Source organism: Bradysia coprophila, unplaced genomic scaffold, assembly GCF_014529535.1.
Source record: "Bradysia coprophila strain Holo2 unplaced genomic scaffold, BU_Bcop_v1 contig_350, whole genome shotgun sequence".
NCBI classification, from domain to species: domain Eukaryota; kingdom Metazoa; phylum Arthropoda; class Insecta; order Diptera; family Sciaridae; genus Bradysia; species Bradysia coprophila.
Window position 1 is genome coordinate 8,644,576 of NW_023503608.1, and position 16,710 is coordinate 8,661,285.

Consider the following 16,710-nt stretch of genomic DNA (forward strand, 5'->3'; position numbering starts at 1 on the left):
AATATATAAAATTGCTCTCCACTTTGGTCAGCCTTTAATCTAAAATCCCATTGCAATCTTTGCACATCACTACAGCCGTCAAAGATCTACTTAAAATTCAAACGACCAAAATTACTGTAATCGTGCCAAGGCTGAATATTCTCGCCATTTTATTAGATCCTTCGTAACAAATTACTTTCATTTTCGTATTAACGTTACCCTTCCTTTAAGTGCACATCCTTGATAGCATTCAACAAATGAAATAAATCAGACAGATTATTCATGTTGAAAAATATTCATGACATAAGATAATTCATTAAAAATTCAAAATAATCCCACTTCTATTGTGGCTGGAAATTTATTTCGATTCTGCATTTATTTTTTACCGTTTAATGAATTATTTAACAGTGTGAGACGGAGCAGTGTACTTTCACATATGGTTTGTACCGTTTTTAGACCTGTACATACAGTTGGGTCGAATGAGTTTGATACCACACATGAAACTTTTAGAATTTCGAACACACATATTTCTTAACATATGAAACCAATAATAAGAGATTGTCCGTCGTGGAGTAATGGCGCACACAATAATATTCCGTCGAAGACAAAACAATGAAGATTTCACTAAGGTCTGCATTTCAATTTCTTAGAGACAGGTTAAAGAACAGTCTTCACACAATTTGATAACACTTTCCACTATTGAACAACAAGAAAGCTAGAAATTCGCATCATATTAAATACGTACGAGTCGCCTCTTCTTGCGAAAAAAATGATTTTTACAGCGATGTAATACACAGTTCACACATATCCATGCATGCTCTATTACGTAGTATCATACGAGAGTACAAACGATAGGTAATACGCATGGTACTTATTGCGCCGGTCTAACAACTACGTCACATCATATGTTATTTCATAAATTTTCATTTGAATTCAGTCAGTTAGTCGAACATAGTCAGAAGATACAAACCGTGCTGTAGTACTCGTCATAATATAAATTGTTATACCACACAAAATTAGTGTGGTACACACATTAACGGAATATTTGATAAAAATTTTGTGAAATAGAGAAAATTTGTCTATTACTCATCGCGTTTCTCGGAATTTAATTAATAATAAAATTTAGAGAAAACTAAACCATAAAAATGCCATCCGATCAGAATGTGTACCAGCCGAGTCCGCAGACCAGCAAAGATTCTCACGTTTCCAGTTTCGAGCAATACCAAGAGTTATATAAGGAATCGATAGAAAATCCTCAAGGTTTCTGGGGGAAAATTTCGAAACAATTTCACTGGGAAACACCACCAAACGATCCGAACAACATAGTCACATACAATTTCGATATATCTCAAGGACCCATTTTCATTAAGTGGTTAGATGGTGCGTCCACAAATATTTGCTTCAATTTACTGGACAAGAATGTTAAAAACGGCAATGCAGACACGATTGCTTTTCATTGGTGAGTTCATTGTATATACAATAGGTATGTTGGCTCAGTGGATGATTCAATGTTTGCAGTTTTCACGTACATGTACTTCTTTTTGTGGAAAGTGTTTATTGATTTTTCACGTAATGTTGATGGATGATGGAAGAAGAATATTTCACATTTATGCATTGATTTCAGTTCGTTTCTTCTTATTAGTATTGATGCCAACTATCTTAAAATGACTTGATTAAATAAGTACATTCTGTAATCTTTCTTTCCGCACATTGCATAATATTACATTTAGTATGTTAAACACGATAACCCATAAAAATAGGTTTGTTTTCGAATTTTTCTTTGTTTTCACAAAAAATTCACTGTATACAAACGAGAGATGCGCGTAAGTGTTTTATGTTCCCCTACATATCATAACATTTAAATGAGAAAAGTTAACGTCTTTTCAAGTAAACAAGATCAAGTTGGTATAAGTAATAAATCAACAATGAAAAGAAACGATTTTTTGAAGAAAAAAAAGTTTACTGTGAAATGGCTTTTGTTCACGAGTATAGCAATTTTGGTGATCTTGTTCTTATTTAATTTCGTTTTATCGCTGTTTACAAACATGTATGCATACTAAGTATTGGAAGAATCACCTGATTGTATTCGGTGTCAATATATTTGTTCATTTGACAAATGATCTTTTGCGGAAAATGAATTTGAGAAATTTTCATTTCGGATACCCGTAACTTCTTCTCAGCCTTTACTATTGAAGTATATTTCCACGAACCGAATCGAATCGAACACTCAACAAAACATCCTTGAAAGTTTTGCTGCAATCAATATTCAGTGAGGGATTCGTTGTAAAGGAAAAATGTTCTTTTTTCTCTGCCAAATACTCGAAAAGCTTTACAAAATGTATTTAATTCAGTGAACCAGGTATTAGTTTTCTTAAAGTGAAGAGGTAGTAAACAAATAACCTCACGTCATGAAGAGGCGGAAGGCGTTTTAGACAATGTGACGGTTTTAACAAATTTGTTTCAATTTTTATCCTTCTTGAGTGAAACAGGTGAAGAATGAGTAAAAAATTCAATAAAATAGCGTGATGTCATTTGTGGATGATCTCTTTTAAACAAAATTACCTAAAACAATAGAGCTTGGCCATCTCTTCAGCTAACATCTTCCTATATACCCAAATACATGTTAGAACAAATTAAATGTGAGATTTTAGTTCAATGTCTGTAGCAAATACTTCGATTAAATAAGTTAAAAGATTCGACGTAACTGTCCCAATGAAATGCTAGTAGTCTGTCTGTATTGATCTTATGCGTTTATAAAATTATTTTTCTAAGACGAAAGCGGAAAAAGTAGGAAAGTAGGGAATTTGAAACCTTCGCTACGCTCTATCCACAAACGACTCCCTTGAAATGAAATCTCCTTCTTTCTTCCCCTAGGAGAAGAAATATTTATTTGCTTGTCCTAGTGCTAAATGCTGCTGTAGAACCTTTCACAATACTTCAACTACATCAATTTTATACTATACTAGTAAGAATGTAAATTGACCTTCGACTCGTGTTGCTATTGTACAAGAATATCAAGTGAGCATATCGTTTCTTCTAAAAATATCAAACGAATTTATGGAAACTACTTCCAGACAAGAAAACACGATTTTCGATTTGTTTTTGGTAATGTACGATAAAATGTATGTTAGAGCGGAACACTTCTCTATCGGGCAAAGGTAAAGCACATTCAGCAAGTATATATAAATACAAGCAAATGATAATTACTTCGTTAATTATGTAAAATCGACTGATTTTCTTACATAAAATCTTACATTAGGTTCTTCACTTACACAGAAAAAAAATCTTGGATTAATTCAAAGTTTCGTAATTTTTCTGCGTGTGTCACAATAATCCAAAGTAATTCACTACAACAGAATGGGATTGTAATTGAACTGAAAGGGAAAGTTATATTTTAAGTAATTCAAACTCAAATTTCTTTGTGAAAAGCTCCATGGACAAATGGGAAAATCATTTTCGTTAGTTGAAACATTCAACATCAATTGATTTTATCGTTTTGCCGATAGATGAAATAGCTGAAAAACTTATTTCACTTGAGTCTGTGATTTCCCACTGTGAGCTCCACCAATTTTGTAAAGTTTGATATAACGACTGTAGGTGTAGGTGTGCGTCGACTATTGAACTGACGATCATAAAATCATATTAGGTAAAACCCAAAAGTAATTTTTTGATTTATTTTTTTGCTTCATTCAATTTGTCGGTTACATAAGATACTGATTCTATGAATTCATTTATCTAAAATTATATACCTTTTATGCCGCAGAATTTGATCCGTCGACATTATTTTAACATTACTATGACATGTAAATTTGACCAGAAGTATTGCTAGTAAGTGAAATACAAATCGTATGTTCAACTTGTTATCTTATTTGAATAAAATAACTGAATAATTGAAAGGCAAAATGTTGTGGTTTTATCTCCGTTTAATAACGGCAAGCAATCTAAACAACATTCAAAACAGGCAAAAACATTGATCTATCGGACACTTTAAGGATTTTACATAAAGTCAGTTAATTCATTGCAAGCCGCACCAATTTTTCGTCAATGAACTTGAATACATAGAATACATAGACCACAATAGCTACAATTTAACCGACTTTTTATATTGTGAACTTTTAAACAAAAATGTTTTGAATGTATGATGTAATGTTCGATGTTACAAACTTTCACTCTTTTAATAGGTTTGATTACTGAAATATGAGTAGGTCATAATCTAAAAATTTCACCGTATGTTCTCCAACGCACATGTCCATTGATCTAGAGTGGAAACAGAAATGTAGATATGTGACTGACCGATTGAGATTTGGACATTATTAGATGTGAATGGAAGCAAATTTCAGGTATTGTATATTATACGATCGATAAATACTTTTCATGTTTCCAAATATTTTACAATTTTACGTGGTACCTACTGTTACAATTGAACAAAACATTTTTTTGTGAAATGCTTCTTCTACTGTTGGTATAGGTATAATCGTGATGGTACCAGTCGATGCGTGAATGGACGATATATGAATTGTTCGTATGAATAACAAGGTTTTATATGAAGTAAACTGTTACAGAACAATCTAATGAGACAACGATGAAGCCATAGATTTTCAAAAGTTAATTAAAATAAACAACTCGAACTTCGAGTCTCGAAGTCTGATCGAAGTATCTAACTCTGAGAATTTCCATTCCAATTATGTTGGTGGATTTAATTGTAGAAGAATATTTTCGTCTCGCAATACTTATTTTTTAATACTGAATAGGTGAAATATGAGCTCTCTCACACAGTTACGAAATTCGGTGAAAGCTTTCACACTTTTCACCAGATCGATCGATGTTGAGGATACCTATCCCTCTTCTTTGCATTTAATAAACTAATTTAATTAATAACGAAGAAAACTCAATTTCAATACGAAATTGTATGAGTTCGAGCAAACTCATAAACCAATTTTAAGGCATATGTTCGAATTTTTTTATTAGTTCATGTATAGTTCAGGGATAAACATTATGTGTGGAACATAACAGTATACCGTACTGTTGGTAAATATGAGTTTTGAAAATACTTTCTTATTTTTATATCCAATTTCCACTTCCACAAAATATACTTTTCATTACTTGAGGCTTAAGACAATACTTCAGTGAAGGAATTCTATTATATGTGTTATATTGACTTCAGGAAATGTAAACAAATTCTAACCTTTGCTACTCTCCCTTTATTGATTATCAAATTTTAATTTCTTGCAAGAGAAGCTAAGGCCGAGAATAAATGAATAGATCTGTTTTATATACGAGACATTATAAATGATGTAATCTTATCAATCAAGATTTATCTAATAAGTTGAATGTTAAAAATTGTGAAGTAATAGAGTTTTTTTCAGTCTGTTCAAAATTCGGCCCAAAAAGCATTATTTATCACTCGCTTCCATAAATAATTATTTTGATACTCGAAAGCTCGTGATGTCAATAGTTACTTCAAGTTATATCATCAGAAGACTTATTAAAAGTTTATTAACTTAAACAAACCATCGCACACGTTTCGGGCTTTTCTTTATTTCGAAAGGTTAAAAGTGTTACAGAATGATTAATGATAAAGGAATAAAATTTATTTTGTATTATTGCTTGCTTACATGCTTACAATTTGTGGCGAATATTAAAATATATTTTTTGTTTGTTTATAAAACAAATAGATAAGAAAATATATGAGATTGTAGGGCTATATTGCAGTTATGTAATGATATATTTGATTGAATAGCAAAATGTAAGTTTTTCAATTTTAAGAAGTTCAATGAAATGTTTACAAAACACTTCCCAACTATATTATACTGATAAGGGAATTTTCTTACTAAAGCTTAACAAATATAACACTACATTGAACGGAACACTTAAAAGTGTTGGTCCATGTCGGAAATTGTTAAATGAAGAGATTGTTGGAAGACCAAAAATCGAGGAATAATGTGTGGTGTGGTTGATCAAAATATTAATCGAGAGTAGCTGCTTCTTTTAAATCATTCTCGTAAAATACAACTGATTATGCATACAGTAAACACGCAGAGTGAAATTGTGTTATTCAAAATATTTAAGCATTTATGAGAGTTGGAGTGGAAGACTAGCATTTTCATGGGTTTATTTGAACCTCCATTTAGATTTAGGAAAGGCTAGGACTAGATTTTTGTTGATGTTAGTACAAAATGAACAAATGAATACTTGCATAGTGAATGTGTGAATTGATCTCGAATTTGGCATTACTTCGTGTCTGTGTTAGAGCACAACAGGCCTTATAATATGAAATTCAACATTAAACGAACATCACGTATTCACCCATGTGTTACTCCTTTTCATCAATGTAGTTTCACGGTTTGATAAAAAAAAACTCTTTATTCTAATGCATTTTGCTAAACACCAGCTATGATAACTGTCTGTTAAATTCTAGTCGGTGACGTTAAACGTTTCAATGATTTTTATGATTCTAACAAAAATCTTCGAAAATCTAAAATTTGTATTCCAGATTTTCGTCTGTGCATCAATTTTGTTTACTTGTAATGGTCAGTACTAGACATTAAATAATAATCAGTAAAAATGTATAGCCACAACAGGCGGGCGGGTTCATAGAGCACATATCGTTGAGTTATATCGCAGGCATTTTTTGTCAAATTTTTTGCCAATTTTTTTCTTTTAAATTTTTTATATTTAGCACCTAGCTGCACACTTTTCGTCTTCGGCTAATTTAAGTTTTGGAAAACAGTGTACCCAGCCTCCGTGTTATGCTCTTAAATAGGAAAATAAAAAAATTATCACTTTAGGTGGCAATACCTCCTTACTCTTCCTATTGGTTTCGAATTTATCTTCCTTCCTTAGTTTATCTTCCTGATTTTATCATTACTCATCGGTTAATCATCGATTTCAGGGAAGGCAATCACCCAGAAGACTATAGTCGCCTTACATACAAGAAACTCCTAGAAGAAGTATGCCGTTTCTCAAATGTACTCAAATCACATGGCGTACGCAAAGGCGATCGGATATCAATTTACATGCCAATGGTTCTGGAATTACCAATTGCGATCCTAGCTTGCTGTCGAATTGGTGCCGTTCACTCTATTGTTGTGAGTATCGCCTACGCTCATAGGATCATTTCCACCTTTTGTTTTCTAATTGACTAACTGAAAACCACATTTTAGTTTGCCGGTTTCTCTTCCGATTCTCTTGCCGAACGAATGCATGATTGCCAAGCAAAAATTTTGGTAACAGCCGACGGAGCATGGCGTGGGGAAAAACCGTTACATTTGAAAACAATTTGCGATGAAGCCATGGACAAAGCATCCGCAATGGGACATAATGTGGAAAAGTGCATTGTTGTGTCGCACCTGAACAGAGTTACGCCAGGTAGCGAAGATCTTGTCAATACTCTACCACCAACGCCATGGACAGATGGTCGCGATTTTTGGTGGCATGACGAAATGGAAGACGCTGAAAAGACATGCTATCCCGAATGGATGGGTGCGGAAGATCCATTGTTTATGTTATACACTAGTGGATCGACAGGAAAGCCGTAAGTGAACTGAAAGTAATAATTGCATCCGCAGTGTTGATGTTCAAAAACAAACCATTCAGAAAAGGCGTCCTACACACAACTGGAGGATATCTACTGTATGCAAGCACAACGTTTAAATTGGTTTTCGATTACAAGCCAGGTGATGTTTACTGGTGTACGGCTGATATTGGTTGGATCACCGGTCACACGTATGGAGTGTACGGTCCTCTGGCAAACGGAGCTACTTCAGTAATGGTACGCAATTTCCCACTGTGCGTCTTTTCCCTTTGATATACTTTCAACTCGAAATTTTTTATAGTTCGAAGGAACGCCATTTTTCCCCGACAATGACCGATTTTGGCAAGTCATCGATAAATACGAAGTGAATCAATTTTATACGGCACCAACTGCTATTCGAGCACTAATGAAATTCGGAGACGAACCGGTTCTTAGGCACAGTTTAAAATCGCTAAGGTGAGAAAGAATTATTTTCGCGGAAGAAAATTGGGATTTTTAAAAATGTGGAAACTTTGTAGAGTTCTCGGCAGTGTAGGTGAACCAATAAATCCGGAGGCCTGGCTATGGTACTATAAAATTGTCGGAAAAAATCAGTGCTCTATTGTCGATACGTTTTGGCAGACAGAAACCGGTGGACATGTGATTACACCACTACCAGGAGCCACACCAATGAAACCCGGATCAGCCGTAAGTGAAATTGGATGGGATGAAAAAGTATTTGAGAATAAACGCAATTTTCTTGCCAGTCTTTTCCGTTCTTTGGCGTCAAACCGACATTACTTGACGAAAATGGCACAGAAATCGTTGGTGAAGGTGAAGGATATTTGGTATTCTCGCAGCCATGGCCGGGAATGATGAGAACTTTGTTCAATAATCATCCACGATTCGAGTCTACCTATTTCTCTAAGTTCAATGGCTATTACTGCACAGGAGACGGTAAGATGATGAAATATTTTCCGTTTAAACCAAGAAAATTGGTACAATTAGAAGAAGAAGTTTCGATTCCATATTTTTAGTTTCACAATTTGTTATTTACCTTTACAGGTGCCAGAAGAGACGCTGACGGTTACTTATGGATAACCGGTCGTGTGGACGACATGTTAAATGTGTCTGGTCATTTAATGTCCACTGCTGAAGTGGAATCAGTTTTAACGGAACACGATAGCGTAGCCGAGGCCGCAGTCGTATCGCGTCCGCATCCGGTCAAGGGCGAATGTCTTTACTGTTTCATTACACCGAATGAAAATAAAGAATTCGATCGAAAGCTGATTGGTGAACTGAAAAAATTGGTAAGAGAACGTATCGGGCCGTTCGCTCAACCGGACATAATTCAACATGCGCCCGGACTACCGAAAACTAGGTCGGGTAAAATAATGAGACGAGTGTTGAGAAAAATTGCCATCAATGATCGAAACGTGGGCGATACATCGACACTGGCCGACGAGGGAATTGTAGAGATATTATTTGCGAATCGGCCGGACGATGCCTAAACGGAATAATGGAGAACAAAAAACAATTTTCCATGGTCTTAATGTAGTTACGTGTATAGAAAGGATTTGTAATGTTAATCGGTTCGTTAATTTAAGTTTTGCGTTCAATTCGTTTGATTTTTACTCTCAGGTTTATTTTGTACACTTTAAGCTACTTAATGTAATAAGCGCACACATACCAATTACAATACTTGGTTGTTCAGTTGCGAAAATCATTCCGTTTTGATTTTTGTTTTGTTTTGTACAAAAATCATGCTTGCCTGGTCGTAAACATTCCCTAATTTATAATTCTCCCAAATCATTTTTTATTTACTTTGCTCCAACAATTTATTGTCGATCTTCTGCCTTCGATTTTTCTTAAATAACTTTTTTTTCGTTTGTTTAACATCTCTTTATTTGCCTAACAATAATTACCGAGGACGATCCGTTTCACTGAATATTATGGGTCACAATTAATGAAAAGACGCTGAATTCTTGGCATTATTTGAATGAATTCATAAAGAATAATAAAAAGGATATGAGTCGACAATTTTAATTGAAATGGGACCTGTGATCCGAATTCGAAATTTCAAGAAATAATAATCTCGAGTCGACAGTCCCCTAATTATGAAATTTCATGTAATTTTACTAACTAACTAACTAGATTTTTCCATCATGATCTACATTTTCCACACACAGGTTACCGTGGACCCTAAAGTATATCACGAAACGATGCACAAATTTTGTCCTCGATTTTTCTACTCTTTTTTGTGCTTGCTAAAAATAGCAACACGAAAGAGGCCTAAGTCAAATATTTCTTTTGTTTAACTGTCAAATTTAACAGGATAACAATAGAAAAATTTGAATAAGGTCTACTGGATACATTTTTCGGTTTCTATAAAATATTTGTTGAGCTTTTTCCTTTGTTTTGTATAAATGAAAGTTAAACTAGTTAATCATTCACGGACAGCAATGTCACCTGATATCGACAGAAAATTTGCTTAGAATAAGTGAGGTAATAGCATTCACAATTATAAATCGACATACTTGCTGTCTGTGAAAGCTTAAATTAATCTTATAATACCATCTAATAACTAAAACACGAGAGAAGGAAGTAGTAACTCAATGTTTAAACGAAAATAATTTACAAACTGACAGAATAAAAATGACTTTATTGATGATATTGAACGGAAAATGGGTCGTGCATTAGCTATAAATTTTAGAATGAACGACGAACAAATTTAAAAAAATTGAAACTCAAGAAATAATGAAACTCAAGAAATGTTTTAATGAGATTTAATATACAGAATTTTATTTGTGCTTAAACTGCGTTTTTTGGAAGTTAAACACATGACCCATAGTTTATAAACATACAACACTTCCTCCCAGCAAGATCTCTAATCCGGAAGTGCTACAAAAAAAAACATATCACTTACAATCACGCTAACATAGTAATATTATGTAAAATATGGGACGGCTTAAAGAAATATGCTAACTTTAAGAGATCATCCCCCCAACAAACATGTAACCGAGGACGAACAACAAACCTCTAAATCATGAAACATATCATTTTAATCTAGAGCATCGAATACGATGGAATCAGATGTCTATATTAGTCTTAAAAAGAGATTTAAGAAAAACCTATTTACGAATGGCAGAAATATTTTAATGAAGAACAGTGGTCCTTTTATTGACTGTTAAATTGAAGAAGAAATATTTATAATATTCCGAGAAATCTCACTTGTTGTAAAAGAAATTGTTAAAATTGTATGTTATATGTACGTACGCAATGTATACACAGTGCAAGTAAATATATTCCATGTTTCATTATAAATTAATCATGCAAAGCTATCTGTTGCAAATTGAGTTTCATTAATTTTCAGTTTAAAGGTAGAACATTCGATCATGGAACATGCTGCAAAATCCCCCATATCGGGTATAAATACGGGTGATTTCGACGCGAATGTCGTTACCTAATGCACTACAACCAGGTGGACTTTTTTTCTGTTAAAGAGTGCTGGCTAGGTTTGCTTTACTGCACGTTTTTAACGGCATTAACATATCGAGGACAACACCATTAAAGGGCGTAACTACCATATCTCTGGAACTACTCAAATAATTTCCATAAACTTTTTTTTCCCTGAGAACTAGAGTCATTTCTCCCGAGTTATTCGTCGGAGAGACTTGACATTCTGATTTTAACAGAAATAGTTCTAGCTTTCAGGAAAAAAAAGTTTATGAAAATCATTTGAGTTATTCCAGAGATATGGGAGTTACGCCCTTTAGTGATGTTCCCCTAATATATCAGAAACGGATTTGTTCCTAGACTCGGCGATTTGCGGTATTTTTTATTGTTTCAATGGTTTCATAAGTTGCTGTTATGCTTTTCAGTGGCTTTCTTATTATTTACTACGACAGAAAATTAGCAGAGTCTGAGACTATGCTCACTTCTTAAAGATTTGTTGCATGCTCGCTCTGAATATTTCTGACTACTGAACGTGAAATTTCAGATTTGGTTTTTTCATTTTTGTGGCTGGCGTAGCTGAATCTTAACAAAAATTTTCTTTTGTTTGATTTTTTATATTATTAGGCTTGTACTAGCACATAAACCCTGAACTCAAAAGAAATGGAAGAAAATGATGCATTGAAAAGAGAGACATATCTGTCCTATGAGAAATTTCTTAGCGAATGTTTTAATTTCGGAGCAGATCCATGCAGTCAAAACATTTGCTTAATTTGTCACAAAAAAATAAATTTAATTTCGCTAAAAGATCAATTTGGTAACAGAAAGAGAAAAATGAAAAACATTCGGCAAAAGTGTATCGCAATATCGGCTCAAATTGTAAATATTTCAGCACCCGCCTGTGGGCTCGTGGCAAAAACTACATTTTCCAAATTAAGACCAGTTCCAAATTCAGGCAACTTTTTGTAGTATTGCTCTTTGAGCTCGCTTATGAACTCCTGGCTCTTTTCTTTGGATTCGCATAGCGCAACGATACAGCCACCCCATCTGGAATAGAGTTGGAAGAAATGGGAAAATTTACTTTTAAGAGCTTTCAAGAAATTCATTAAATTGAACTGCACAGTATTTGACCAACTCAACGGTCCCTAATGCTCCACATAAAATATCGAATTGAAATTACCCGGCACCAGTTAACCTAGCTCCAACGCCAAATCTATCCGAAATTTCTACGAGTTCGTTCAATTTCGGATGCGAGCATTGATACTGGATATCCAAGCTGAGATGCGATTGACGCATTAGCATCGATAAATCGGATATGGATCCGCTCGATCGGCATAAATCACAAAACGTTTGAACTCGAATCGATTCTACAGAAAATAGATTTTTTAACATTGCGTTTGCATTCACACAAACGTAGTTTTTGGATCACTGACCTTGCAGAACATGCAGACCTCGATCACGTAAATTAAATTTGTTCATTCCTTTCGTGTTGGATGAGAGAAAAATTTCTTCGAATTCTACATCGTTCACGTCTAGAATTTCCAGAATATCATTCCTTGAGTAGATTTCCTTCTTCAGCAAGTCGTCAGCGAGATCACGCAAGTCGCCTAAACTTACACCAAGTTCCTTTTGGAGTGACGCAAATCTGTTAATTTTTCTCCAATGTAGTCCTTGCGACTTTGCAATAATACTGAAACGATCTGGGTGTAATACAAAGAAATACAGTAATTCAGACGGTCCAACCTGCATCCAATGCGACATTCCACCACCCTTTGATTGAAATCATTCGTCGCGGCTTTATTCGCTTCAGATAAACTATTAGCAATGACGAACACCGCATTTTCTGGCAGAGAAACCGGCGTGGCTGTCAGGGGATTCCAATCAATGAACTGGGCACACCCTGAAAGCGGAAAAGTGATTAAAAGGCCAATGGATTAAATAAAGACCAAACCTTCTTTCGCTAAAAAAGCTATCGCCTGATCCATGCCTGGAAACGAATAGTAAAGAAAGTCACTAGAAACAATAAAATTTGAAAAGACAATCATCCATACCTCCACCTTAAAGCAAAAAGAAAATTATTTTAAATTACAAATCATCTTCGTGCGGATTTATCATCAACATCACCTTGTGTACCAATGTACCTTTCACATTTCGCCGAAATTTCTGCAAGTACTTGTTTGTTAAGCGATAGCTGAAAATTAGTTCAGTGTGTAAGCAGAGCAAAGTAATTAAGATTCTAACAGCAGATTAGCGTCACTTTTGAAAAAATCGATGAAAACGTACCTTATTAGCATAGCTTGTCGTCAACGTTGCCGCACTAACTAAGGCACTCGAACTCGATAAGCCACTAGCGGGAGGTATATTTCCGGAAACAAGAACTTTCATTCCACAAACTGGCACAACGGAAAAATGTTCAATGACGCCCCTCACTCCACACAAAAAATATTTGTACCAATCAGGGCTGCCATCCCCAATATCAATTCTGGAAGATCTCATTTGGTATAATGATGCGATTTATAAGATGCAACAGGCAAAGCACTCACTCGAACGCGGTAATATCACACTCGAACGACCTATACTTTGGGTTGATATTTGCTAACTGCAATTTCGTTGTACTAGGGGACACAGCCACAGCTACCATAATATTTTGCTCGAGTGCCATAGGTAGCACGGGATATCCGCAATAGTCTATGTGTTCACCAATTATGTTCACCCTAACGAAAAGATTAATTGAAAATGAAAATATTTTAAAAAAACGTTTAGCTCTGAATTATTATTCTAACATCCGCATGCTATTTCAAATTGTCTATCTTTCTATAAGAAAACGGCAAAACCCGAAATGAAGAGATGAAAAATTTAACGAAAATATTTCCTTACCGTCCCGGAACTTTAACGAAATATTCAGGCTCACAACCATATTCATCAACGAAATATTTTTTCAATTCGTCCAATCTCTTGACGCCATGTGGAACTTTAGACACTTTTACCGAGATGTCTGCACTGTCTTCCATTTGTGTTATCGGTGTTTGTGTTACTTTTTTTTTGCCACAATCAAAAAATCAATAAACTAAGCAAATTAACAGGAAATAATTTCGCTGAGGTACACAGAATCAATTGATAACAAATAAATGAAATCGAACAGAAACGAAACACTTATTTTCACTGTACGTATAGGTAGTATTCAGTTAGAACAGCAGTATTACCGGCTATAGAATGAATGTGAATCTGTCACTCCAGACGGTTCAATAATACTAAACGAAAACAGAAACAGTTCGTATATGTGCTTGCATACAGACTTTGTGATATGGATTGTTTGTTGTATTTACGCTGAATGAACTCTTTCTTTCTTCATTTATCTTTGATGATTATGTGTGTATGTTTCTAAAAGATGTTAAACTGTGTATGGACGTCTTAACAATGTGTCATCGTATATACAATTTCCAACGTTTTATTAGTGATCATAAATATTAATTTTATATGTTTGTTTAATTGCTGGTTCGTTTGTTACCTATATCTGAATTTGTAAAATAAAAATTGTCAAGATAAAAAAAATACTGAATTAGATCAGCACTGACTTGTAACGTATACATAATTTAGTGTGGGTTCTTTTATGCAGTAGGTTAGACAGTCTTTGATCATTAGATGAACCTCAAAAGAATTCTGTCATAGATTCTAGCAATTGTTCTTAATTTCCGCTACTTTTTTATGGATTTTGGTTATTTTCGTATTTGACCAACACACTTCAAGCATGAACAGAGTACTATAACGGGACAGTGTATCAAAAAATATTGGCGCTGTAAAAAAATCTGTAAACAAAATTTCATAAAAAATAGTACATTATGTGGCAGCTGTAACTCGAAGCACTTTTGCTTGAAGTGCATTGTATTTGACCTATATATTAAGTTCATCGATTTTTGGATGATAGCTTGAACCTCTAGCATGTATTTAGCGCCATTGGAATTTTGATGGATTTTTACGACTTCAATGATGAGAGAGATCCACCAATATTGCAATGTTGGCTACCCGATTCTAGTACTTCAAAAATTAAATCATATTTTATTAGAATCTGAAAAGGATACCTACCTATAAAGAAAAAATCTCTATTTCGGGATCTAGAATCCTATTGTTGAATTTTACTGCTTAAATTTATCATTTTTGCAGAGGTAAAGTTTTTAGTATTTGGAGCTGAAAAAAGTGACACTGTGCTTTCATTTGCTCTTAAGTAATGCTAGCGAACAGAACAAACCATACGTTTAATTCACCATCAACAGCAGCATTGAATTCAACCCTATTTCCGATACGGATTTCGAATCAATGCAAAGAGTGTAAAAGACAAATCTGCACGTAATGCGAAACTCTGTCTGCTTCCATTGAATTTCTAAAAAATAAATGAAAACAAAAATCCGAGAAATATTCACTGATATGTCACCGGAGTGCTATACACCCTTCTTCATACAATAAATGTCGGCAATGAACGTAAATCACATTTGCTCCATTTGCATATCTCATACTCAAAATTTCTTGATCTGAATCTGTTTTGACTAATATCCCCGGTAATTCATCTCAATATTTTTCGGGGTCCATAACTTCCCGTTCGTACAATCAATTAATTCATCTTCATACCGAACCACCCCTTCCCGATAAAACCGTCCATTGACCGCCCATATATCTGTCTATCCATATATGCGGTTGTGAAATGTGAGAAAACCACAATTCAGTTCGGTTGACATATTGTTCGTGGAAAATGCGTGGAAGTATTTTGTACAAGGGATTTTTCAATAGTCATACCGAAAAAAGCACACCAAGGCAATCAATAACAATCAGAAAAAAAATTCTTTTTCTGCCCTTAATACCACTAAAACCACCTTCGCCCTGGAACCGTTATTACGACGTACACACCGTGCATCCATTACACAGCCATTACAACAAATTCAATTTGAATAATAGACACAATATGCAGGGCTATGTATAATAAGTATATCACACCCGAACTGAACGGAAAAAAAAATTATAGAATTTTTTCAGGGATTTTGTGATATTTATTCTTTTTTTTCGGACATGTGTAAACAAAGATTCAATCTTTACTTTTATAGCGAGCCTTAGGGGGTCGTTATGTCAATAAGCCATACTTTTAACGGCTGTTTTTTTTTGTGTTTGTATAATGGTGCTCTTTTCATTCGATGATATATTTTAGAGATATTATAGCCGAGGCGAGCGAGGGTGTAGATAGGTTTTGATTGATTTTTTATGTGAGAAAGGAGGTGAATCGATTGATATATGTAATTTCACATAGTTTAGAATAATGTTTAAATCATTGGCGCTTTGAGTGTAAGTATGAGAATTTAAATAATTTATTGGAAAATTTATCGACATTTATCTAGTATAAGTGAATAGAAGAAATTGGACCTATTAACTCACGTGATAAAGTTACGAAGCATGAAATGAGACGTTAACGATGCAACCTGTAAGTGTTAAGTGTATATTTATCAATGTCGCAAACTGGTCGCGACTTAATTACAAAGCTTTTTAAATTGTGTTTGATTTACTTCGTTGCTATGCAACAGAGGTCGCTACTTCAAATCTTGTTATAATATAAAAAGAGACACATTGATAAAGCTTAAGTTTTTTGTTGTGTTAGTTAGTCACTTGATTCATAGGAATAGGTCCCTTAGCAGTAGATTATTTTTTAAAAGTCGAGCTAGAATTTTGTCGAATATTTAAATAGTTTGTTACCTCGTTTAGTTTTGTTTATTTAGTGAAAGCGT

General features: G+C 34.3%; 2 protein-coding genes across 2 annotated transcripts; one reads left to right on the forward strand and one right to left on the reverse strand.

Annotated features, from left to right (window-relative positions):
- The first annotated feature begins 918 nt into the window (after positions 1-918).
- On the forward strand, positions 919-10,612 carry LOC119080690 (acetyl-coenzyme A synthetase). The gene is made up of 8 exons (XM_037189128.1): positions 919-1,438; positions 6,872-7,067; positions 7,143-7,513; positions 7,576-7,750; positions 7,815-7,969; positions 8,032-8,200; positions 8,260-8,449; positions 8,558-10,612. The coding sequence occupies exons 1-8, from the start codon at positions 1,125-1,127 to the stop codon at positions 9,001-9,003; spliced, it is 2,016 nt and encodes a 671-aa protein (XP_037045023.1). The 5' UTR covers positions 919-1,124; the 3' UTR covers positions 9,004-10,612.
- A 1,104-nt stretch (positions 10,613-11,716) lies between these two features.
- Positions 11,717-14,323, reverse strand: LOC119080722 (N-acetylgalactosamine kinase). The gene is made up of 10 exons (XM_037189208.1): positions 13,823-14,323; positions 13,489-13,659; positions 13,229-13,427; positions 13,070-13,136; positions 12,997-13,002; positions 12,897-12,932; positions 12,689-12,845; positions 12,379-12,635; positions 12,126-12,312; positions 11,717-11,992 (listed from the first exon to the last, which is right to left on the reverse strand). Exons 1-10 carry the CDS (start codon positions 13,954-13,956, stop codon positions 11,818-11,820), a joined length of 1,389 nt encoding a protein of 462 aa, XP_037045103.1. The 5' UTR covers positions 13,957-14,323; the 3' UTR covers positions 11,717-11,817.
- Positions 14,324-16,710: the final 2,387 nt, after the last annotated feature.

Excerpts from the sequence above, each read along its gene's own strand:
- LOC119080722 (XM_037189208.1), bottom strand. The coding sequence starts at position 13,956 with ATGGAAGACAGTGCAGACATCTCGGTAAAAGTGTCTAAAGTTCCACAT. Across the intron at positions 13,660-13,822 it reads TTCGTTAAAGTTCCGGGACG|GGTGAACATAATTGGTGAAC; the intron begins GTAAGGAAATAT and ends TCTTTTCGTTAG. Across the intron at positions 13,137-13,228 it reads CGACAAGCTATGCTAATAAG|CTATCGCTTAACAAACAAGT; the intron begins GTACGTTTTCAT and ends ACTAATTTTCAG.
- LOC119080690 (XM_037189128.1), top strand. The coding sequence starts at position 1,125 with ATGCCATCCGATCAGAATGTGTACCAGCCGAGTCCGCAGACCAGCAAA. Across the intron at positions 1,439-6,871 it reads GACACGATTGCTTTTCATTG|GGAAGGCAATCACCCAGAAG; the intron begins GTGAGTTCATTG and ends CATCGATTTCAG. Across the intron at positions 7,068-7,142 it reads GTGCCGTTCACTCTATTGTT|TTTGCCGGTTTCTCTTCCGA; the intron begins GTGAGTATCGCC and ends ACCACATTTTAG.